This window comes from Momordica charantia (genome assembly GCF_013281855.1).
Source record: "Momordica charantia cultivar OHB3-1 chromosome 11 unlocalized genomic scaffold, Mcharantia_2.0 BLBB01000011.1, whole genome shotgun sequence".
Lineage (NCBI taxonomy): Eukaryota > Viridiplantae > Streptophyta > Magnoliopsida > Cucurbitales > Cucurbitaceae > Momordica > Momordica charantia.
Window position 1 is genome coordinate 1,924,685 of NW_028275159.1, and position 25,592 is coordinate 1,950,276.

The window sequence follows — 25,592 nt, forward strand, 5'->3', positions numbered from 1 at the left end:
CATCTAAGAATATTAAATTAATCCACAGTACTTACTAATACCTTTTGATTTTAATTGATGCAACGATGAGACCCAGACAAACCCACATGCCTATAAATTTAGATTCATTATCAAAGTTTAAATGCAAAAGAATTAATTCATAGATTTCATGGATTATATGTATGATCACTCTCAAGATCATATTCAAAACTATATATGTGAGATTCAAACATCGATCATTCATTATGATCAACGTTTCGATTTTTGTTAACTTTTAAATCATTGCCAATGAATCTACTAAAGCTTTCATCTCTCTCTGATCTGGACCTTTAGATATTATTGGAGCAATTTTTTTTTTAATTTTTTACTTGTAATGATGATGATGAGGGAGCATAAAGGCTGTTGGATCACATGCACATCACAAAACAAAAACTTTTTTTTTTAGCTCTCCTTCTCTTCTCTTCTTCTCTTCTTTTGGAAGTTAAATAGAAAAGGCATTTGAGAGAAGAATTTGGTCCCATTTTATCTAAGGCTGGTAATATACTGCTTCTTCCCCCAATCCAAGGGATTCCGTGAGACGATTTGGATGGAATTAATGGGTCCCTTCATCATCATTTCTCTAATATATGTGATTGTGAAACCCCCTTCAATCCAACTACTTAAAAGTGGTATTTTTGTCTTCTACTTCTTTTTTACATTCATTTGCCCCACAAGATTGATTAACCTAAATCATGTGATAACAACGTTCAAGGACCTGATTAGGAATGATTTTAAAATTAGTCTAGCAAAAATTGATTGATAATTGATTTTGTGGAAGTGATTTTTATATAATTATTTGAACATTTGGTTATACATCTTTCAAGTGGTTTTTATATAATTAAAAGTTATTTTGAATGATTAATATTTGAAATTCAAACACAGAATTTGACAAAAAAGAAATTAGAGATAGAAAAGATAGGAGGAACAAAAATATGAGAGAGGGAAATTTTAGAGAGTAAGAGAAAAAAAATTGATAGATAAATAAAGATAGGAACTAAAAATTTAGAAAGAGATTAAAGAATTCTAGAGAACAAAATTAGAGAAAATAAACAAAATTAAAGATGAATAAAGTTAGGGAGTAACAAAAATTTTAAAAATAAGGAAAATAGAATTTTCCAAATTTTAAGGTGAAAATAAAGTGAAATAGAAAGACAAATTTGAAATTTAAAACAACAACCATTTTAAAGACTAATTTCCGATTAATTCTTTGATCATAAATCGCTTGAAAAATCACCTCCTAACAATTGTCCAGAAATCACTTAAAGTGATTTTGGATTTTTCCAAACATATTATTGTCAAACATGTTATTTTAAAATGGTAGTGATTTTGATATTAGTGAAAGTGTTCTAGCTATACTAAAATTATTCTCAAACATATATCCTAATTAGAATAATTTATAAATGTCTTGAGATGATGAGAGAACTTTTTGTATAATTTGTAATATGAATGAAAAACATGAGTGATGTTGTTGGAAAGAAAATTGCTTGTGTTTGGACTAAGAAATATGAGATTTGTGAAACTCAAATTCATAGATTTTTATGTGAATTACTAAACACTCCCTAATAGCATATTTGAGATGTCTATAAAGAAAATTCATTTTTGCCCAATCCATTTTTAACCATGGTAGACTTTTTTTTTTTTTTTTTTGTCTAACTAGGACCATGTATGGGAGGAATAAAAAATAGGCTTTGAAGTTAGAAGAAATTTGAACCAATAAAGTTTCAAGTCCTGTTTGATAATGATTATTTTTTATGGTATGTTTTTAAAAAGTATGCTTTACTTTTCTAAAAAAAAAACTATGCTTCACTTTCTTACCATTGCATTTTTTGGGTATGTTTTTTACTTCCTAACTTTAAAAAAAAAAAATGAAAACTTCTTTTTATTAAATTAAAAAAACTACTTAAATTTTTTGAAAATTTATTTTTAAAAGTAGATAAAAAAATAAACAGAAAAAATAGTATTTATAAATTTAATTTTAAAAAATATAAAATTAAAAACAATGTGAAGAAATATTATTCTTTAGTATAATTGTAGTTGATCAATTCCATGGACTATTTGGTTGGAAAGGAACAATCCATCCTTTTCGATCATCTCAAGGTCATGCAATGATGACATCAAATTCTTAGCTTCGATATGGTCATCTAAATCAAATCTCTTTTTGTAATTACGTTATATCTCTACTATTTCGCTAAATTGAAATGATTTTATATTTAGCCTCTCTTTTATGTTCCTTACATACCCAACTAAAGAGATGGGCTCGTATTTCTTTTAAGGAAAAAAAATGAATAAATAGAAATAAAATAGTGAAACAAAACCTAAATTAATATGGCTATTTAGAGCTCCGACGTGTCTTTTTGTTCTTCCCTTTGTCACTTTCCACCATAGAAAGTTCACAGATATCAGATCATTCGTAAGATTCACTGCATTCAGAAAACAAATAAATATTTGAATGGAAACAACGGAGATGGAATATGCTCATTTTAAAACCTTTGAATCTGATTGACAGTCTAATTTGTCGGATCATTACCCAACGTCTGTCTTCGCTCCTCTCGGCCGGACTCTGTAAGATATATGATCTCAAACTCTTTATTTTTTTCGTAGTTTTCAATCACTCACTTGAAAATTAAAAACAATGTATAACATTTTCCCAAAATATTAAATTCGTAATTGCAGGAGATATTTCAATGGGGCTCCTCTTCGTACGATGTCAACCCAAAGGTCCTCTCCGGGATCCAATGGCCACAATCAGCGCACGAAATCACTCTATACTGGCAATTGGTTTGGTTAAATGGCAAATTAATTTTGGACAATCATCGAGTGTCACCTCATTATTTAAATAAATAACAAAATTATATTTAGTAACCAATTACATACTTACTAGTGTCGTCAGATTAATTTTTAAATGGCAAGTCTGTCACTCAGCCTAAGATTGGGCTTAAACCCACATAAGGTCATGCCTATATAAGACAGTGAACCAACTGGCGAAATTAGTAAGAGCCATGAGAGGCATAAAAGACTAGAATTAGATAGTTTTTTTGTCACAAACATCAAGCTACGTCACCGAAGACCCCATTGAGATGCCAACTTACATGTTTCAAGTTTCACTTCCGCACGAATTGGTTCATTTGAAGGGGATAGTGGAGCCAAATTTTGGGAAATCGCGTCATCTTCAGGGGACAGAAAGATCCAAAATTAGGGAGTAATGGGCCACGTTTTGGATGTAGTTGTTAAGAACAGTAGTACCAGCTCGTATCTCAAGTATCTCAAAGAATGGTATGATATTGTCCACTTCAGACATAATCCTCCTGACTTTACTTTTTGCTTTACCTAAAATACTTCATACCCATGGAGATAATATCATAACCCTGCTTTTCTCTAGCTAATGTAAGACTTTGTTTGTATTATCCTTACAGATCCAACAGGCGGTTTGATATGATATGTTTGAGTGTGCTAATGGAGGGGATACTGGAGCGAGCTGAATTAGAGAAAATTGTTGAATTCGAAGCCGATTGGCTGTCGTGCCTCGTAAACCAATAGGAAACTGTTTAAGCTGGAACTTTTGGGAGGCATAGTCCAATATCCTGATCCGGTCATAGTTAGGGCATTTCCCAAGAGTAAGAGTTCAATGGCATGGCGTTGAGAGCACGGCACGCCATTTTCCACGGCGGCGGTATAGGCTGTCCTCGAGGCCCGGGGGCTAAGAGATATATAACAAATTCAGTTCAACCATTTTGTGTCGGTGGGCAGTCCTTCAAATCCCTCCGTTGGCGCCGTACACAAGAATTGGGGATTGTAATTCACGTTAGGGTTTGTAGCAGAAGCAAGATGCATGATTTAATGCTAGGTTCAATGTTGACATCTATTTTGTTAGACTAATTGCAATTTAATTTTTTTAGGGAAAAAATAATAATTTCCATTGCCGGGAATCGAACCCGGGTCTCCTGGGTGAAAGCCAGATATCCTAACCGCTGGACGACAATGGATTATTGATTAATTGCAATTTAATTATTCTATGTACCTTTTAAAAATTTGGATTTGATCTCTATAGTTTGAGACAAATTATACCCCATTATCAACATGCATGACATTATATTTTCTATTTACCTGATAACGAATAAGTGTTATTTTTATTGGTTAAATGATTGAAAATTTAAAAACTATGCATTCTATTGGACACAAAATTCAATATTGTGTCTTAACTTATCCATGAATTTTAAAGAAATGTTGAATCAAAGTTTAGGGACTTATATATATATTTTTAAATCAAAAATGTTTTTTGTACTAAAAAAAATTAAAGGCAATTTTAAATAGACTATAAAATTTAACCATGGTTGCCAGCATGTTTTGAATGGTTAAAGCATTTTACTCATTATTGAGGTTAAAAGATTCAAATTTTTACTCCTATATTTGCTGTACTAACAAAATTAACTACGATTATATTATACTTAGGGGAGCAAAAAATAGGAAAAAATAAGTGGATTTTAGGAATACCAAAATGAAAATTTTAAAATTACGAGAAGGAATTGAAACATACTCAAAACTAAATTAAAACTTAATCAGCAGAGAACACATTCAAACGTATTTAACCCAATTTTAATTAGTATCAACAATATTTCCTCTCTATTCTCCATTACAAAAACGAGCGCCGCGGCGGCAGTTGTGAAAGGCGCCTCGATTTTGCAGGAGCGTTCGCGATTTTTGTTGTTTGTTCGTTTTGATTTCTACGACCCAACAATGGAACGCACGTTTTAAAATAATAATTGATGATTGTTCGAGAATCTTGAAAGTTGTTTATTTGTGCTTTTAATATATTAATTGAATTGAATAGTGTAGCAAAGCAGAAGAAGAAGTAGAGTAGTGATCAGTTATATTATAAAACACATTAATTATTTATCTTTGGATGTTTGTAATGCCGAGAGAGAATCAAAATCCAAAGAAGAAGACAACACAAACAAGGTTGGGTTGTTTCTTCTGTGTCTGTGTTGCCATTTGCCAACCTCTTGTCTGACTCACTGAACATGACAGTGTGTGAATAAATTAACTGCATCCTGCCCTGCCTAGTTTGTGATGCATTTTGCATACACTTATCGTATATTTTCCCTCTCCCCATATCTCTTCTTGAATTAATATTACGGGACAACTGTCGTGTTTGGGGAAGAGAATACCCTGGACACGTGGAGGACCCCTATTGGTGCTCCAAGATGACTCATGAGTCATGCCCAGCTCGGACGGCCGAGATCACCACTACTAGCGTTGACAGATGCTAAGTATGAGGGCCGAGGTGAACCTGGCCGAGGTCCGACCTACTGGGAAGCTCGGTGGGGGCCGATGCGAACTACTGTCAGCGGCGTGATTATCGGGCATAATCGTCGGTCCCGAGATTACAGGGTGTAATCGACGATCCCGAGATTACCGGGTGTAACCGTTGCGAGATTAGCGGGACTACCACCCATAAGTAGAGGACTTCACTCCACGATCAGGTACGATGATTTCTGGCCTCGAACTAAACTGGGAATCCGACCTATACTGACTTGATCGTCGGAGTGCTCACCTTTTTGTGCAGGTCCACCCAAGGATTCAGATCGGTCCAGAGGTCGAGTTCGAGCTGCAATCTGGAACACACTGTTGTACATATCCTTGCATAAACATGTCGGGTTCTACTACGTAAACATCAAGATTTTTTCCGACAAAAAGGTAAAACGTTGATATTGACCAAAATTCTTGAGTGTTAGCGGGATATCATAAATTTTTGAAAATGGAAAACTAAAATAGAAGTAATTAAGATACAAATGTTTAGTTAGCAATAACTTTGAAACCCTTCAAGTTTCCTTTTAATTATTTTTTATTACAATTAGAAACGACAGAGAATAAGGGAGGCTAAAGCCAATTCAGAGGACACTGTTGAATAAAAGCAAAGTTTGTTTGTTTCTTCAACGTGTATTGATGCATCTGAGTTTCCATCAATTACGTGTAAAGCTAGGTTTATTTAACACATAAATTAATAATTTTAATGACCATCGCAACTTAATTTAATTGGTTAAATTATATATAATAAAATAAAATATTTGGAAGTTGAATTTATTTTTCACTCTAAAATTTATTTTAATTTTTAATTAAAATTTATAATAAATAAAAGAAAACAAATATAACATATCTTTTAGGCACGGAATTAATAATTTTTGAAAGTTTAAATTTAGTTTATTGATTGATTTATTTATTTTTAAGAAAATTGATCAGTAAAAAAAAGGGAAGAAAAAAGTAATATTTTTTTTATCTTTTATTCTCAAAAATTTTATTCTATATAGAAATTAATTTTTTAAATTAAATATTCAAAATTTGTATGTTATATTTATCTTTTTTATATTTATTATGCCTTTTATGAGTAAAAAATGACAAAATAATGTTTTTATTAAAAAAAATGGAAACAAAAAAAAATCAAATCTTAATTATATGTAGGTATATTCTTCTTCCTCTCCCTTTAAATGGAATGTTCTTATACATATATAACTAATATATAATATGCCTAAAAATATACATAGTAGAGAAATCATCAAAACCAAAGTAATTGATGGAAGATCAAAGTGAGCATGGGTCAATGGGTCACCTCACATATTTTATGAATGAAATGGTTTCGTTCCAAAAAAAAAATCGATAACTTCACATATGTCTACTAAAATGTCGTGAGTCTGAATTCTCACACCTACATATAATATACAAAAAAAAAGTATGACTGATCTCTTTTTTAGTACAACAAATTGGAGTATTAGAGTTTGGATCTCCGACCAACTTAAAGGAACGAATAGATGTCATTTATCGTTGAAATAAGTTCATGATGACGTGAGATTCTATTTTAAAAGGATTATTGGTTTGTATATGATGATAATAATGAAGGGGGATTTCGTTTTCCATGCAAAAAAGTTAGAAACTCCCTTAAAATAGAGACGTTTTAGAAAAAGTGGCTGCCTCGCAAACCCCAAAAGGAGAGTTTCCTGATACCAAAAATGCTAAAGATATCATCTTCTTGGGGGCTTATATTTTTTCTCCCCATAGAGACTGAATTTTAACTCCACTTTGTAGTTAACGTTAAAAGTAAAAGCATACAACTACAAGTTAAGTTATATCATCTCTTTTTCTCTCCATTATTTTTCTTCCCCTTTTCTTTCCCCTCTCTCTAGAATTCCTTTTTCTACTTTTTTTTCTCTCTCTCTCTTTTTTTCTTTCTCCCTTTTTTTAAAGACATAAAGCTCCATTTCAGCAATACAAAGATCCCTTCAGCTCTCAACCCTTTACAAACTTTACATTGCCACACACACGAATGCATTAATTTCTTGCAGTACCCCTCTGATCTGATCTCTGGAATTCGCATTATCAGTCCGTTAATTTAAAATTACCATTTTCTTTTGCTTGATGTAATAATGAACATCACAATGGTAATAAAACTTTGGTAACAACAAAGAAACATAAAAGGATGTTTTGTTAAGAATCCGGTGGGATATCTTAACAAAAGTTTATAATACAAATAGTTACTATTCTGGTTTGCCATCTGGTTTGCCATCTGGTTTGACATGCTTTTCAATTATTTAAAATAAATATTATTGAAGATTAAAACTGTTTCTTTTATTTGATATAATGATCACATAAGAGTATGTTCAACCAATCTGCTTTTTTTTTTTTAATTAGACGGTGAGTAATAATTCTAAAATTTATAAAAATAGATTAAAAAAAGCAGATAAAAGTATTTTTAGATCCCCATGAACTAGAGTGCTCTTTTATAATCTATCTGGTGTATGTTTTTCACATAATCTTTAGCCACGCAGCACTCTCTTTATTAAAAAAAAAATGTATTTTTAGACCAAACATTTACTAACTATCTTCCAGAAGTGCTAAAAAGATAAATGCTCCACTCAAAAACACTTTTTTTACAAGCCGGGCGAATTCTTTTCATATATGAAGCACACTTTGTAATTAAGGTTTTGGGGCTTGAACCAAAATAAAAAGTAATTTTTTTAATAGGTAAGCAAACATAATAAAAATAATCTGTCAATTAATTAAAAACCCTTTGTAATTAGATATTAAAAAGTATTCCAAACACATTATTAATTACTTGCAAATTGGACTAGCTACTTAAAAAAAAAAAGCACTTTTGTTTTGTCTTTCCAATTACGGTAATACACATAGGTGCATTATGGTAATTGAATTGAACCCAATTGATAAAAATCATATTAGGTTTTCTTTAAAATGGAATAAATGGTTTGGGAAAAATAATTATACTCATAAAACTACAACCACCTAATTCTCCACAAACAAGAACCCTTTAGGCAACTCAATCAGTTCAAACATAAAGTTTAGTTTGTGGAGCCAATGAAAGTATTTTTGAAACCACTGTGTCCTAAAGCCGTAGGGTTCAGTACTCGCAAGAAGAAGGGTTAATTAATGAGGTGGGAGATAGAAGATGAGGTCTTGAAAAGGGGAGTTTAAAAGTGAGAAAAAGAATGTATCGGTCGGAGTCAGAAACTGGGCGGGAAGGGAAGTCTACAAATATAAGTGAGAAAAGTAGATACAAAGTGGAAGGAGGGAAGTGATAGCAGAGGGGGAGGTGGGGGTTGAAACCCCACAAAAAGACAGCTTTTTTTATTTATAGGGAATAAGGGAGAGGGGATATATTGGATGATTGAACCCAACGAATTGAATTGAAAAAGTCCCACTTTACTGTCCTCTTCCTTAATGGGTATTTCTAAAAAGAAAAAGCAAATGCTGCTGGATCTAGGTTTAGATGCATGGTCGAACACACACAGTCCACAGAGAAAGAAGAAAAAAAAAAAAAAGCAAGAACAGGAGAGAGAGAGAGAGAGAGAAGAAAAAGCCAAAGCCAAAGTAAAGGCATGAGGTTGACGGGACAGGATAGGCAATGAAGACCGATCAAATTTATATATAATCATTTTCTTTTTAGATTTCTACTTTTAAAAGTTATATTTTTGTATTCAAAAAATTATGCTTGTTTTTCAAAATTTTATCGGTAGGTTTACCTTTTTTTAAATATATTTTAATTCTTAGTCATTTTTTAACTTTGAAAATTTGACGTAGATTTTGAAAATCTTTGTTTAACAGGATAAGGAACACTTGAAAGTAAAATTTCTAAATTTAATTTTTAAAAATAACAAATAAAAAATAAAATGATTAGTTGGGGCATAATATTCCACCACTGCTCTCTGTCTATGTTTTGAAGTTTTTTTCTTAAATAATTTAATATTATTATTAACTTTACGTCCTTAAATTGGTAAAAATTATTGTTAACTGATGCTGATATAGTGAAAAATAAAATAGAAATAAAATCTATTATATACTAAAAACGTTCGCCAATTATTTAATTATTATAAGTGAGCAATGAAACTATTAAAAGATAACAACGATACAAATATGATAATTATTCTTTTATATATACAACAATATATGTACTGAGAGTGGAATTTGAATTTACAATTTTTTAATATATATCTTTGTAACTTTTAGTGATGCGGTGTGACAATCATGGATGAAGCATATTCACTTTCATCTTTGTCATCACTTTCTAGAGTATCATGAAAAAGTTCCTCCATTTTCTTCTCTCTTTTTTGTGTTTGATATATATTTTGTTTTTAAAAATAAGTTTTTTTCGTTATAAATTTCTTTTATGTATATTTTAAAATTTTTAAACATTTTCTAGACTTCCTCTTTATAATGGTCTTTGTTTTTAGGATTTTTTTTTTTTTAAATTTCATGCCATCTCGAACTTGTCTCTTATAATTACTTTCTTTCATGACCCAACTGCCATTCAGCCTCTGCTACCACCAAATGACTGCCCTGAATCCACACCGTCGCACCTGGAAGTGCTTATAATTACTTGGTTTTAGTTTTCACTCCTAAACAAGACATTTTTAAATTTTGTAATAAAATTTAAAGCTATTTTATTTAAAGCTATTTTATTAGCTTTTTGTTTTTGTTTTTTTGGTAAAAAAGCTAGGTGGGATGGTTAGAACTCACGACTTTTTAACTAAAAAAAATTGCAAATTACTGCTCTACGTTTATTCTAAATTTTGAAATATGGTCAGGATTTTTTTAGGTGAGGATTTTTCTAATAATTAGAAATTATTATTATTTTGGCTAAGATTCTGAAAGCTTTTCATAATTTTAGAATGAAATACTTTTATTGCTACTGTTAAAATATAGGAACAACGTTTAGGTTATTACCTTTTTTATTTCTCATTTTCAATTTTATATATTAAAAAATCTAAGTCTTCGACGATTGTTTATATATTTCAATTTTTTAATTTTTAGAAAAATTTTCTATAAAAATTTTGTAAACAAAAAGTAAATAGGTTTCTTATTCCATTATCATTTTGTTGTAAAATATAAATACAAAATATTGTTTTATCATTCTTCAACCTATGGGTGTTGGCCCTATTTTTCTTTATTAAAAATAAAGAAACAAAAATAAAGAACAAAAACGTTATCTAATAGACCTTTAAATACTGATATCTCTATAATGATCACTGCTGAAAAATTGATAGTTGATTTGTTTTTTCCAGAAATTTCTATTTTTACATACCTCTTATTAGTCAACAATTTAATGATGGTTGGTGACTAAGTATTTGTAGGGCATAAGATAATTAAATGATTTTTTAAGCATGAAAATTTAATTAAAAAGGTGTTTTCATTTATAACACATCAAATCTATTATTATTATTTTTTTAGTACAACATGTGGTGTGTTGATCGAACTTACACCCTCTTGGATATATGCCAATTACGGCTGAGCTATCCTCACTCTGGTTTTTTTTTTTTTTTTTAAGCACTCACTTTGGTATTTTATGCAATCTATTATTTATTATTATTATTATTATTATTTGATATCCCAATGTATTATTTATTACCTACAACCACTGTATTGTTTTTAACTATTTAAAATCATCTCTCTGTGTATATGAGTGACTTGGTATACTGATTTACTTGAATAATATATATATTATATAAATTTTTACTTTTCATATATTATCTCATTCAAACAAGTTTAGGAATCCAAAATTCAGGCCTACAGAGCCCGTACTACAATTTGGGCCGAGATTTCCTTCTGCCATTAGCAGGCCATAATGTTGGTCCTGGTAATTGAAATCTAAAATTCGGGCCTACAAAGCCCGTACCATAACTTGGGCCTATTTTTCCCTCTTGCATTAGCAAGTCGTCATGTTTAGCCGTCAAAGAAATGCAAAATTCGGGCCTACAGAGCTCGAAGCCCATGGTGGTCTATGGGCCTAGCTTTCCTTCGGCCACCGCCAGGCCCATCATTTTGGGCCAGTTAAAGGAATCCAAAATTCGGGCCTTCACAAATTGGGCTGCGATAGTGTGAATACGATACATGTACAGGGTGAGAAAGCAATTTGGAAAAAGTTGGAGGGGCGTCTAACAAATTTGACGAAACTTTCCCAAAATTTGCGGCGGTCGTGTATTGGTCTTTACAAGCTATCTACTTGATCCCTACGCCCTTTCTTCTCCGTCCCTCCCTCTCTCTCACCGGTAATTCATCGCTCCATGGCTCTGCCTCAAAATCAGTACCAGCAACAGTATCAACCACAACATCAACACCAACAACAGCAATCTATTTCTTTCCGGTAATTCTCCTTCACCGCAATGTCAAAGGAGATTTTTTGTTATCGTTAAAACCCTAGCGATCGCCTCCTTCCTACAGTTTCGATTCTTTTCTGCATTCTTTTATTTTTGTATTGTCTCTCTAATTGCAGGAACTTGTACACTGCTGATGCTCATGTTTCTCAGCCGATCTCCTATTTCAACCCCTTCAATTTGCAGGATCATTCCCAGCATCCGCCCTACGTTCCTCCATGTAAATTCTCTTTTCCTTTATTTCTTTCATTCCTTTTACTTTGTGTGTTTCTTGGTTTCCCTGTCAGCTCATACTTTTGCTGAGAATTTGGGTCGAGACAATTCGAAGCAGTATATTTTTTGTTGGTTTGTTATTATGACAAAAAAAAAGCGCTATTTCTTACCAAACAGTTCATTTTTTTGTTCATGTTCTGGAATTTCCAAGGGTTACAAATTTAATAGAGACCATTTAAAGACTTTGGACTTAATTTTCGTTTTTCTACATCAACTGCCTCAGCAAACAAATGGAATCTCTCTGATTTAGCTCCTGTTTGTTCAAAATTCAATCTCAGCTTTTTAGTTGTTTGGACCAGTTTCATGTGCTTCTTATTTTAGACTAACATTTTGTTTACGGCATGTATTTTCTGCTATTCTAGTTCATGTAGTCGGGTTTGCACCAGGTACAGCCCCTGGACCGGATGCCAGTGATGGAGTAGCAGATTTTCCCTTGATGTATGGCATAGAACCCAAGAAGAAAAGATTAAAGGAGCAAGATCTTTTTGAAAACAATTCCCAGATATCATCCATTGATTTCTTGCAGCCACGTCCAGTTTCGACAGGACTGGGTTTATCACTTGACAACACCCGCATGGCTTCTACAGGAGACTCGCCTTTGGTTTCTCTTATAGGTGAAGACGTTGATCTCGAGTTACAGCGACAGGATGAAGATATTGAGAAGTTCCTCAAAGTTCAGGTCTGGATTACCATATTGTTTTGACAATTGATATATATAGTGTTTATTGAACTGGAAATATGGAAATCAGAGGGAGAGTAAAGGTTCTCAGACTATTTGAGAGGTCTGAGTCTCTCCTTCAACTAACTACCGAACGTGAAGGTCACATAGCTCCCTCTATACAAAAGATACCCTTCCTGGCACATGCTAATTGCTAACCTATCTTATTAATTCTTTATCATGAACTTGGTAGTGTTGTGGTTTATTAAATATATTTCTTGGTGTTTTGATGAAATAAAACAAGATGCAACAGGTCTATAATGAAGTTTGGTCTCATGTTCAAGCTTGCTTTTAATCCCGTTATTTTCACTTTTTGGATAGATACAGAATGTTGATTCCACTATATAATGAGCTTGGCTATCTATCATTCAATTTGCCTATGAATTAGTTGCTTGCCATTTTTTTAGACGTGAGTGTCTAAGCTGACTTACCTCAACTAATCCCACAAGATTATTTCTTTAACCCTGTACCATTTGATTTTGAAAAATTCATAGTTCAACCTATGACTTCAAAGACGTTGGAGTTTATAGCTTGTCCTTTTGACCATTGGATGTTGGCCAATCCTTCATGGTTGTCTTATCAGGGTTATCTTTGTTTCTGAATTTGGGTTTCAATTAGAGGCAAGTTAATACTGTTATGATACATGGTGCTTTCTTTTACCTTGTGGAAATAAGTTCCAGTGTGTTCCTTTTACATTGTTTTTATTGATAGATCTTTTCTTTGTAGAAAAGAAATATTGTTAGAAGTTAGAATTTTTATCTATCTATTTTCTCACAGCATTATTTTGTTTTAATAATTTGGCCGCATATCCAGTATGCACTCTCCTAACCTTTTCTTACTGTTGCTGGCTATTTATAAGTCAGTGTGGCACCTTGTTTCTTGTTTACTTAATAGTTCTCTTTGTGATCAGTTACCACAATGGCTTTAGTGAATTGTTGCATTGCATGTTTGATATTGGCCATTTTATTACATCAAGAATGTCTTCATAGCCGTTCCAATTATGGGTGGTTCTGAATTACAGTCATATACCTTCCTCCTCTAATCCCCTTTTTATCAATAGGGTGATAGGTTACGACATACCATATTAGAGAAGATCCAAGCCAATCAACTCCAGACTCTCTCATTTGTGGAGGAAAGAATTCTTCAGAAACTGCGTGAAAAAGAAGCTGAGGTGGAGTGTATTAACAAGAAAAACATTGAGCTCGAACAACGAATGGAGCAGCTGACTGTGGAAGCAGGTGCTTGGCAGCAGCGGGCTAGATATAACGAAAACATGATCACAGCCCTCAAGTTTAATCTTCAGCAAGTGTATGCCCAAAGCAGGGATAGCAAGGAAGGATGTGGGGATAGTGAGGTCGAAGACACTGCCTCGTGCTGCAATGGTCGGTCCCTTGATTTTCAACTGCTTTGCAGCAACAGCAATGACATGAAGGAGTTGATGACCTGTAAGGCTTGCAGGGTTAATGAAGTGTGTATGCTTTTGTTGCCTTGTAAGCATCTCTGCCTGTGCAAGGATTGCGAAAGTAAGCTTACCTTTTGCCCCTTGTGTCAATCCTCTAAATTCATAGGCATGGAAGTTTATATGTAGAGGGATGCTTTGTGTACGACTAAAGTATATGCTTAATTCGTATATGTTTCTCATGTGATAATGATGTCTTTGTTTCTGCTAAGTTGTTCCCTATGTTATACGCGTCTCATTTCATAGAGTTGTCATACGATTTATGACTTAACATCTTGAATTTGTATACTAACTATCTTTTATTTGTAGTTAATATCCAAACGTTTATAGAAATAATATAGACTTGTACGCTGGAGGTTTGTCTTTTGTCAATTTTTTTTTTCAAAAGTGAATGGATGTGTATTAACCTTTTTTCTTTTTTAATTGATACAAATGTTTCTGAACAATTTTATATTTTTAAATAGAAAAATGTTGGTTCTTTTTTCTTTGTACATAAGAAAAATTATAAAATGTATTTTAAATCTGTATCTAATATTTATGAGGGGCATACAAATTTTAAATTTGAATCTAATGATTATAAAGGTAGACACATTGTAGCAACCACTTACAATCATTTTTCTAACTAAAGATTGTTTCCTACAGATAGGGAAATCACTTTTTCAATTGAAAATTGTTTTCTACCGATGGGAAATGCAGATGATAATGTATTCTCTAGACTAGTTCCCCCCGACCAATCGATGTTGTAGTTTGACGTGATTATAAATGCAACCATTTTGACAATTTTTATTCTGACTAATACAAATTTATAGGCATTAGTGTTCTTACTCTCTTACTCTACGGATAAATTGAGGCATGTTATGTGAGTGATCATCAAAGACAAGTTTTACTTATTTCACAATCGTGTTTGATAAATGGAGAAAGTATGTAGTGCAACAATATTGGATGAGTTAACGTTAGAGTTCAATATAAATACAAATTATCCTCCAATCAGAAAAAAGAAGTCGGAATGGATTCAAATTATAGAAATACTCTCCACAAAATGACTAATAGAGATTTACATAAAAGCCTAAAGTTAGCAAATAGCAACAATGCATGTATTTATTTTTTCCTGAACAAGCATAATGAAACACAATCGGTAAAAATGGGATAAAAAAAAATCAATAATGTATACTCTTGCCTATTATTAGACACATGAACATGTTACTAACAAACTAAGTAGCATCTGTTAATTATTAAGTAAGCCAATTCAATCCAACCGAATTAGGGTAGTTCAATTGAGTAAGATGCCTATTATTAAGAGACCCAATTAGACAAAAAAATTGAAAGCTAAGAAATCTATAAACACCATTAAAATTTAAGGATATATTAAACACAATAAAAAATCATGAGACCTATTAGCATTTTTCAAAACAAAATTGGTCCTATTAGACCCAGTCTTGAAAGTTCAATAACTGAAAAATAACATTATTATTATTATCAACAATTCTACCAAATTATTATGACACAAAGTAGCATAAAAATTGTCTCACGATAGAAATTTCATTCATCCATGCTATGAAAAATCTGAAAAGAAGCCGCGAAAGGTGCCAACATGTAAACAATTTAATGCTTATGCAGAATGGCATTCATAATTCTCCATCAAGATCTATGCAATTCAACGTGAAGGAAAATCTTGATAATTTAAGGGGTGACCTGCTAAAGGCAGACATGAAGAGTCCATGGATAGATGATATAATGTTAACATAAATAGCATAAATATAAGATTCATGGTTAACGGAAGAACATCAACATTATATACACAACAAAGCATCAATTCCACCTACATTCATGTCCTCCGTCCCATTTCGGTGAATAAACCGACATCTCCATGTTCATCAGGAGAAAAATTCCAAACATTTGGCCCATTGCAAATTTACATCCACTGAAACAAACAAGAAAACAAAAAGGAAAACTACTCATTTCCTGAAAAATCAGGGGAAGAATAAATGAAAATTAACAACACAAAGAAAGGCAGTCCAATTACCTTAACTGGTAATCTGCTCCGCCATCCAATCTTGCTAACTCCATGAATGAGTTTCTTTTCCATTTAAGAGATGGTTCAATAACTAGACGGTGTCGCTTTCCTGAGGAATTTAAATCCCATCTGGAATTTAATGTCAGGCAAGAATAAGCCTGAGAGTGAGAATAAACATTCATCTTCAGATGTCTGTGACCCGACGGTAATGATTTTTGCTGAGGAAAATTAATCAACAAGATCATCTAGTTCTAGATAATCTCGCTCCAGAATAGATATTAGTTGCTGTTTGTCTATAACATGAGCAGACATTGAACCGGTAGGGATTACATGCGAGGGAGTCGTCTGCACACAAATTACAGAAATGTAATGTCATGAAAGGAAAAAAAGCCCAACCATTTGGAATTGAATTAAAATGAATAACCATGGGATATGGTTTATTTTCTTAGGTCTTTGCCCCCAACATTAAGAATCATGTGGTAGAAACAGATTATGATAATGTAGAAGCAGAAAAATGTTTGATACAAACTAATAATACCATCTCGCAAGGATAAGCTTCTGATGGAACTTGTAAAGTGGTAGTAGCAGAATCAGGATCAGTAATAACTTGACAATTTGGCTTCATAGCCTGTCCCAGTCCCATTTCATATCTAGTGTGGCCATTGACTGTGTTCAAAATATCTCCTTCACATGCCTCAGCATCAACCATATTAGTTGCTCCGATTCCATCACGCTGATTATGACATACTTCTGAGACACTTCCTTCACCATAAGAACTTAAGCCATTTTCCAAAATGCTATTTCCCCGACTACTTAGAAATACACGATGTAATACAAGAGAAGCCTGCGCATCAAACACGAATTTTCGACCTTAGGAATCCACAATTACCCCCAAAACCCTATCCCTAGTAGAGACAAAGATAACATATCAAATCAAACTCAGTAATTTCCAAATGGACCGTGATTAGTACAGTAAACAAATCAGTAGCAAAGCCTATTATAATCGGGTATAAAAGTGAACTGAATAGATTCTTTACAAACCAGGAATGTTGTACGATTAGGAAACGATGAAAAGGGAAAAGCAATTTTATATTACCTGATAATTATGTTATCTATGGTGAGTAGAAGAATCTGGATTTGAAATCAATAGTAGGTAAATTGGAAGGTGAACGAGCGAGCGAAGTACCTTAAGATGATCGCCTAGGGCATACTCGTACACGATCCAATTGGTCTTTACAGCATTTTTTATGGAATTCCCCAAATAGAAGACGAAACTCCTCTTGATTCCGAGAACAATTCCTCGATGGCCAATCACTTCCCTCACTCTCCCCTTCCTTTTCCAGTACCCGCTCTTCATTCTTATCCGTCCTCCCCTGTTTTCCCTGAAAGCAGTAGCAGTATAGTAGTACCAGTGCTTCTTTCTTCCACTGGAGCCATAAGAAAAACACGCGAAATCCGGCAAATCGAATGGATCGTAATCGAACGGGTCGAGCTCCTTGATTAAGTTGCAGGCGGCGGAAGCACCATTGTGGGGCGAATTGGGGAAAATTGTGGCGGAGGTCTTGTTGGAGAGGTAGGAGCGGAGGAGCTGCTCATCGGAGGGGAAGAAACGGCAGCCGGGAGGAAGAGAAAAAGATGGCGCCGTGAACAACTGAGGATCTTCCATAAATTCTTGTTCCAGAGCAAATGAAGGTGTTTTTGCTCCTTATTTGTAGCGCCCAAAGCGGAAACTTGCAGCTGAAGGCTTTCTTGCTTGCCTGCGTCGCGTGCATACCAGTGCTGATGCATTCGTTTGTTTGGGCCGTTGGATATGCCATCGCAAAGTTCACTTGGAATTTAACACCACGTGTCATAATCCTATCGTAGCGATTGACTGCATTAGCTGACTGAATTTGCTTCGCCCTGGGCTCTGATTGGCTGAATGACGGGTATGTCGAAGACTTTTTGGCTCTCGGTCTGGAATTCGAGATGCCACCTCCCCACTGATGTTTGATGCAAAATTTGAGAAATTGTTTCGAAACAGTTCTTAAAATGGTAATTCGATTATTTGAAAAAAAAGGTTCGCTTTTGTGTTTGATAACTATTCTTTTTAGTTTTTATTTTTAAAATTTTTATCTGATTTCTCACTCTTTCCTTCCATGTTATAAGAATATTTTTTAATTCTTAGTCAAATAAATTTTTAAAAAATAGATAATAAAACAACTAAACACAAACTTAATTTTAGAAAAGAAAAAAAAACGAAATAGTTGCTAAATGGATCTTGTAAAAAAAAATTTAGATGATGTTTTGTACCACTGAAATTCACAATTTCAAATTTTCATTTCAATAGGAATAACAACTTTATTTTTGTGAAAAACAATAAATCATTTGTGTGAATACAGTTAAAGAAAATAATATTTTTAAAAAATTAATTTTGAAACCAAATATTAAAAATTAAAAATTACTTTTAAATATATAAAAATCACTTCAAATTAAATGTAAAATTAATTTTAAATAAATTTCTTTTTGGAAATCACTCGTTCACTCTCAAGTACACATTTATTATGCTGATAGCCAATCATATAATATAATTAGTATTTTATTTATTCTATGATTTCTAGCTGATATTGCCAAAATTAAATGGAATTATGTAACTCAGCTGTTTGGGTTTCACATGAGTGGGTCCGAGGAGGACAGATGTGATACTAAGAATGGGAAGTATGAATCCACACGTGCGGTTGGTTGGAAAATATTATGCTTTATTTTCCGATCGGCTGCGTTGGCCTTAGGCCCACCCAATTGTACATATTCTTGTTTTTATATTGCTATAATTTCCAATTATGAATTTATTTTTGACAGTTGAAAACAAAAACAACTTACCTTATTTTAAAAAATCCATATTTCTAAAACATGGATATATCGTCATGGATGACATTCCCATTTCTCACGACAAAAAGCAATACGAGCAGAGGACTGGGCAGCTATTGAAGGGATAATATTATTATTGACAAATATTCTAAATACCTCCTTTTTTAATAAAATAAATAACTTGTTATGGGTGGTAAATTTTCACCCTGACACGTGGCTGTACCTTGTGAGACCACCTATGTCATAGACTCTACCAAATCAAGTTAAAGCATGAAATTGATAGATTGGGAAAATTTAATCTATTTATAACTATTTCAATACTCCTCTCACTTGTGGGCTTGGAAAGATGCAAAATTGCAACACTCTAACCTAGACTCTGTGTTAAGGACAACGGTACCTATTGTTCGCTTTGGTATAGTCCTCACGGTTTTGCTTTTGGTTCCACCCAAAATGCCTCATACCAATAGAGATAATTGTCCTCCCTTATATACCATGGATCACCCCTGCCCCTAACCAATGTGGGACTTTGTTTGCACTATTTACAAACCCAACACTCAACCCAAAAACCTAAGCGAATGGGTTGGTAGATTTAATTCATTTATAAGTATCTCAACAGCAGTCGACCCACATGCATTAATAGCCTGTGTCAGAACCTCGGGTAGGAATTCCTAGAACCAAACTCCAAACAATTGGAGAAAAATGATTCCACGTTGTTCAAAAATGTGCACTATCTATCGATCACACATCGCCCAATGGTACAATCTAGATTCAAGAAGATACACACGTATCTCTTCCTCCTATAAAAGGAAAACTAAAACTCCTCCACAAGTTGATACACTAACTTGTAGCACACTAATCTCTCTTGATCTCTACTTTATTTACTAAGATTCAAACACCAACTTAAACATCACAAAGTGTTAAGATGAAGACTAGACCAGTGTTAGTTTAATTAGTTGTAGGTACTGCAAGAAACATTGCAAATTAATCGATTGTTGCACTCAATTTGGGCATCAACGTAACTACTTTGGATGTCCCAAAACTCTCTATTATGTGGTGGTAGGGATGGACAGCTTTATCCATCCAGTAGAAAAGTTTGTTTTTGATTCGGTTCTTTGAAAACTTGGTGCAATGAATTGGTCTAAAAGTTGACTTGGATAAAATATATAGGATGGATGTGAAATGGTTCAAATTGTCAACTTACATTTTTTTTCTTTTAATGTATAAAAAAAAAGATAAAACCGGGAGAACTCCCTCTAATTACTAAATTTGACTGCTTTCAAAAAATAATAATAATAACACTAATTTGACTCTCAAAATGATGATACAAATATGGTTTATTCCATATATTTGAACTATTTCAAAAGTTAGGATAATAAGTTGTTGGATGATTTTAACTTTTAAATTAGATTTTTAAAATTTAATTGTATATGTTTAATATGTATTTATTATTAAATATATTAATTTGTTAACATGAGTTTAGTTCAATTGACATATCTTTCTCCAACTAAAAGTTATGAATTTGAATCTTTGATTTTTTAGTCCGAGATATCTACATTAATGAATGGACTCTTCCAAAATGTTTTAGAATATAAAAATACATTGCAATACTTTATGGTTGGGACCTCAGGTTTGTTTCTAAAATTTTAGTTATGGAAAATACTCAGCTCATTGGCTTATTTAATCTACCATTGAAAAATTCACTCCTTATTATTAAAAAAAAAAATTATATTTTTGTCCCTCTGTCCCTTTGTCAAAGGCCATGAAAAGAAAACTACCAATTTTGTTACATTTGGTTTGGATAATTTTGAGTTGTGATTTAATTTGGGAACAAAAACAACTAGCGCAGTGCAGGGGGGTGTGGAGTTGTAGCATTCATGAATTCCTCATCAGACTCGAGAGCAGCCATGAAATCTGGTTGAAGACACAGCTCCAGATCTATGCTTCCTCCTCCCTCAGATCCTGGGTAACACGACACTTTCCCGTCGAATTTGTGGGCGTACCCACTTCTAAGCCCCAACGCCTTACCCATTCCAAACACGTTCCCGTACTTGTTGAATCTCGGCGAGCTTCCAAACATAACGCTCGACGGATCGAACAATTGGCCAATTTGGTACACGAACGGAGATTCCACCCACTTGTTCATGAGAGCTCTCACCGCATCGTCGCTGTGATTCACCACAGCTTCGTGCAATTTCCACGCCGCCCATCCAAGATTCTCTTCCAACAGTTCCTTAACCTTCGCCACTCCTCTCACCGTTTGAATTGAATTCCCAAAGTAATTTTCGGGTAACGGTGGCTTCAGTCTGGATCTGTTGTTTATTGCCAATTTGCAGCCGGTGGTCTCATCCGGTGGAAGCCCCCAGGCTCGCGTTATGCTTCTCCATACCAGCGCTGATAAGGATTGGAAGGAGGAGATTTTGTCGGTTCTGTACTCTGCGTTTGCTCTGGCTTTGAGAATGGCCAGGGATTCTGAAGAAAAATGGAACATTCTTTCCCTCAGTTGGGGCGCTTCGAATCTGGTAATAAACTGATCCGGGTGGGTGAATGGGAGTTTGAGAATTGGACCATGGGCTTTCGGGAACCACCGCTGGAGTATCGGTGGGCGTGAGATTGAAATATTTTCATCCTCTGCTTCGAATATTTCAGACCACATGTTGAAGAAATGCCAAAAAGAGGTTCCGTCGACTATGCAGTGGTTTATGGAACACCCAATGAAGACGCCGTCCTGTAATTCCGTCACCTGAACTGACAGCAACGGCCTGGAATGGCCGTCGTGGTTGAGGGCTCTGTCATGGTCAAAGAAAGATTGGACAATTAACGGAACATCGGTGGGTGAGAGAATGTCGGAAATGGTCATGTGGAGACTGGCGTGGATGAATTTGGCTCCGGGGCTGTTGTTGCAGTCCACATAAACGAGGCAAGTGCCTTCGTCTTCGTATTGAATTGTTGCGAGTTGTCCGGCGAGTGGGTAGAAATGAACAAGGGCAATGGACAGCGAGCGTTTGAGCTTTAGGAGAAGAGTGTGGATGAAGTGGGCGCTGGCGCCGCCGTGGGCTGCCGGAGGCTTGGCGTAGAGAAGGCCTCTTTGGATGTATTGGGCGGAGAGCATGGCAAGATCCCATGGGCTCAGGTAATATGGTTTCTTGGATTCCTGTGGAATGGTGTGAGGTTGGATAAAGCACTCTGAAATGTAATCAACATTTTGGGGATTGGGATTCATATCGTCGGAATTGAGGGAAGGAGTGTTGGGTTAATGATTCCCGTCGAGTTGCTTATTAGTTTAAATAGAAGAATAGATAGAAGGTTGAGTATAGATTATTTTTGCTGTGTTTTCAACAAATCCCTATTTAAAATGGTTTTACTTTTATTTGGATCGGAACAGGGAAGGTTAAGAGAATAAAAATTGAAATACCACCCCTACCAACTACTGATGTTTCAGTTTAAAAATTTTTAAAGGTCTGATATTCAAACAAAAAAAAGAAAAAAAAAGTTTCCTTCCATACTTATTAAAGAAATCCTTTTGTTCGCCACCAAAAATATTTGTTTTACTAATTTTTTTAGTATACGTTTAGGACGGGATTCGAACTCACTAGTGAGTGACTAGAACTATGCTCACCTTGACAATATACTCAATTATTTATTTTGGTGGATTATTAAAAATTGTCTAGGAATAAGAAAATTTTCAATAGTGTTTTCCAAAATTGTTGTGTGCCAATATTATTTTTCATTAAAAAATAAATTATAATTTGTTTTACTATTTGGTTTTATTGTAATATACTTTTTTTCCACAATTTATTTAATATTAAAAAACAATTACTAATTAAAATAAAATTACATCAAGTAAAAGAGGTTATAATTTTGTGAAAAATTGCAGCGTGTACAAGGTTCGAAATGTCGATGTCTCGATTTTACGGACATGTTCAATGTCCATCGATATTTCAAGAAAAATCACGAAATAGTGGATATTGATGCAAATTTTTTTAATTAATAAATATGACTTTAATTGTAGATTAATTAACATATAACTAAATCACTTTTTGACCATCATATCTAAATATATAAGTAATATACTTATGAAAATGTCGAAACAAAATCATGGATACATATATAAAAATTATTTGAGTTAATAAATTAAAGATTAATGTTGTTTTTTAAGGATAATTTACATTATTGAACAAAATATGTGAAATATATATATAAATAAAGTATGAAATAACTTTTAAAAAATTAGATTTACTTTAAATTTTAAATGTTTAATAATAATGAGTTAAATTGATTTTTTTTATTTGTTCTAAGATTTGGTTAGTTAAATTTAATTTAAAATTTGTTTTCCTTTTAAATCAATTACTTTATGATTTTGTTACAATTTTTAGTTAAATTAAATTTATATTTTGTTTTTTTTTAAAATCGGTTATCAATTTCTTTAAGATTTTGTTAGATTTTTTCTAGTTAAATTTAACCAAAAGACAAATTTAAATGTTTAATAATAATTAATTAAATTGATTTTCTTATATTTGTTTTAAGATTTCGTCAGTTAAATTTAATTTAAATCGATTCTTCAATTCTTTGTTTTTTTTTCTTAACCAAAAGATAATAATTTAACTTTAATTTCTCTAAAAGATTTTTTTTTTCGGCTCTTTTATAAGCTTTGAATTTACAAAAAACTAAAAAGAATTTTTGAATTGAAATCCTTATTTTTTTAAGGTTTGGATTCAAAATTTTCTATCTATATTTTCTCTGGTAAAACAACTCATCTTCTCTAAGTCTCAACTAACTATAAGGCCACCATGGATTTAGATTTTCTCAACCGTTGAGGGAATCACTACAAAAAAAAAAAGAAAAGAAATCGACATTTTATCGACATGTCGACATGTCAACGACATTGGGAGAAAATGACTTTTTCCCCATGTCGATGTCAAGACCGTCGACAGGTCGACATGTCGACGTGTCGAGTGAAATTTAGAACAATGAACGTGTAGCAAAAATCTTTTATGCATTTCAAAATATTTTAAAATTTTCAAATATAGCACAAATTTTCACTTATATATCAGATAGTCATGTCAGAGTATAATAGACATTTATCACACACATATTGTAGGTACATTCATATTTGTAGTATATCAGATATATATCACATATATATTGCAAATATATCATACACTCATGTGAGTAATATATCATATGTATATCACACACGTATATAAATAATCAGATATATTACATATATATATCATTTGGGTAAAAAGTTGTCATTTTAAAATTGGACACCCGTTTTTCTTTTTAAAAGTGTTATATTTGAAAAAACTAGATACTATTACTATTTTGCTAAGTTTACTAAATGTTTTTGTCATATTTACAAATACCTCTAATTTTATAACCATCATTAATATAAAATAGTATTAAATTTTGTTATTATAATATTTAATACTAGTAATTTTATTTTAACAATTTTATTGATATTTCCCTTCTGAAATTTATCTGTCTCTAATCAAGAACTCATGAGTTCGAATCTTAAATAATTTTATGGATATTAAATAATAAACCAAGTATATAAAATATAGATTACCAATATTTTATTTCAACCGTTATTAACAAATTAAATTAAAATTAAATATCTAATGATATCATCACCCACGCATATTTCCACGAGACATTGAGCTCTCAAATATTTCTCTCTTTAAATTTGTTATAGTTTTGGTCGTCATTCCACTCCCACTTATTTTAAATATTAATAAAGGTGAACAAATGATATTGATCGGTGAATTTGAAAAAGTAGTTCTAGCCTACTAAAATGAACATATATTAACCATAATTGGTTGAAGACACAGCTCCAACTCTTCATTTTAATGCTCTCTCTAATCTGTTTTCAACTTCACTCCCTCCCTTTTTTTCTCTCTCATTTCTCTATTCTCTTCTTTATATATCATCTTTGCTCTCATTTTTCTTCTAACTTTCTCTCTTCATCTCTCTCCTCTTTTACCCTCCTCTCCATCTGTCTCTTAGTTCTCTGCATCTTGTTCTTTTCAGCTATACAGCCGCAAAATAGTTTACTTCTTCTCTAACACCTACCAAAAATTGACTAAAATCTACCGATCTAACGGACGGTCAATTAGTCGATTTGTACAAAAATTAGAAACCCACAAATTTTCGATAGACCAAAGTCGAAGAATCAACATTTGTTGTCAATTTTATGCTAAAATTGATACCGACCGACTAACATATACCATAAATTTCATTTTTCATTTTTGAAAACAAAATTGGATCAAAATTGAATCCACATAAATCAGGCCGCATTGGTTGGATTTGGAATCGATTTTAACAAAGGAAAAACATTACTCTTCAGTTTTTTTTAGTACAATCTGTTGGGTAAGGGATCGAACTCACAACTTATTGATTGGAGATATATGTCAATTACTATTGAGTTATGCTCATTTTGACACATTATTGTTCAGTTTGCACCTAAACTATTTTGGGTTTTGAGAAAATTCCAAACCTTTCACACTCTCTTAACACTATTTTATTTCATAAGAATAAGAATAATACTTCCCTACTTTGCTAACTACCACTTCAGAAACAACAATTATTTTTCTTATAATCACCCCTCAAAAT

General features: G+C 32.9%; 3 protein-coding genes and 1 non-coding gene across 6 annotated transcripts; 1 reads left to right on the forward strand and 3 right to left on the reverse strand.

Annotated features, from left to right (window-relative positions):
• Positions 1–3,929: 3,929 nt before the first annotated feature.
• On the reverse strand, positions 3,930–4,001 carry TRNAE-UUC (transfer RNA glutamic acid (anticodon UUC)). The gene has a single exon. It is a non-coding gene; the product is annotated as a tRNA-Glu (tRNA).
• Positions 4,002–11,474: 7,473 nt separating this feature from the next.
• Positions 11,475–14,477, forward strand: SBP1 (S-ribonuclease binding protein 1). Of its 2 annotated transcripts, none has more exons than XM_022284221.2 (4): positions 11,475–11,662; positions 11,792–11,892; positions 12,308–12,624; positions 13,724–14,477. In XM_022284221.2, exons 1-4 carry the CDS (start codon positions 11,583–11,585, stop codon positions 14,249–14,251), a joined length of 1,026 nt encoding a protein of 341 aa, XP_022139913.1. In that variant the 5' UTR covers positions 11,475–11,582; the 3' UTR covers positions 14,252–14,477. The 2 variants fall into 2 exon arrangements, with proteins under 2 accessions (XP_022139913.1, XP_022139921.1); XM_022284229.2 differs by having other exon boundaries at positions 11,476–11,662; positions 12,332–12,624.
• Positions 14,478–15,775: 1,298 nt separating this feature from the next.
• Positions 15,776–17,829, reverse strand: LOC111013269 (NAC domain-containing protein JA2). Of its 2 annotated transcripts, XM_022287729.2 has the most exons (4): positions 17,323–17,829; positions 16,675–16,980; positions 16,146–16,294; positions 15,776–16,043 (listed from the first exon to the last, which is right to left on the reverse strand). In XM_022287729.2, the coding sequence occupies exons 1-4, from the start codon at positions 17,800–17,802 to the stop codon at positions 15,932–15,934; spliced, it is 1,047 nt and encodes a 348-aa protein (XP_022143421.1). In that variant the 5' UTR covers positions 17,803–17,829; the 3' UTR covers positions 15,776–15,931. The 2 variants fall into 2 exon arrangements, with proteins under 2 accessions (XP_022143421.1, XP_022143484.1); XM_022287792.2 differs by lacking the exon at positions 15,776–16,043 and having other exon boundaries at positions 16,152–16,481; positions 17,323–17,828.
• A 2,914-nt stretch (positions 17,830–20,743) lies between these two features.
• On the reverse strand, positions 20,744–22,419 carry LOC111025848 (putative acetyltransferase At3g50280). Its single transcript, XM_022303732.2, has one exon. The coding sequence runs from the start codon at positions 22,201–22,203 to the stop codon at positions 20,821–20,823; it is 1,383 nt and encodes a 460-aa protein (XP_022159424.2). The 5' UTR covers positions 22,204–22,419; the 3' UTR covers positions 20,744–20,820.
• Positions 22,420–25,592: the final 3,173 nt, after the last annotated feature.

Bases quoted from the DNA above. Each gene is read 5' to 3' on its own strand.
- SBP1 (XM_022284221.2), top strand. From the start codon at position 11,583: ATGGCTCTGCCTCAAAATCAGTACCAGCAACAGTATCAACCACAACAT. The intron at 11,893-12,307 runs GTAAATTCTCTT...CTGCTATTCTAG, and splicing joins TCCGCCCTACGTTCCTCCAT to TTCATGTAGTCGGGTTTGCA. The intron at 12,625-13,723 runs GTCTGGATTACC...TTTTATCAATAG, and splicing joins AGAAGTTCCTCAAAGTTCAG to GGTGATAGGTTACGACATAC.
- LOC111013269 (XM_022287729.2), bottom strand. From the start codon at position 17,802: ATGGAAGATCCTCAGTTGTTCACGGCGCCATCTTTTTCTCTTCCTCCC. The intron at 16,981-17,322 runs GTACTTCGCTCG...TTTGATGCGCAG, and splicing joins CCCTAGGCGATCATCTTAAG to GCTTCTCTTGTATTACATCG. The intron at 16,044-16,145 runs GTAATTGGACTG...TGTTTGTTTCAG, and splicing joins GGAGCAGATTACCAGTTAAG to TGGATGTAAATTTGCAATGG.
- LOC111025848 (XM_022303732.2), bottom strand. From the start codon at position 22,203: ATGAATCCCAATCCCCAAAATGTTGATTACATTTCAGAGTGCTTTATC.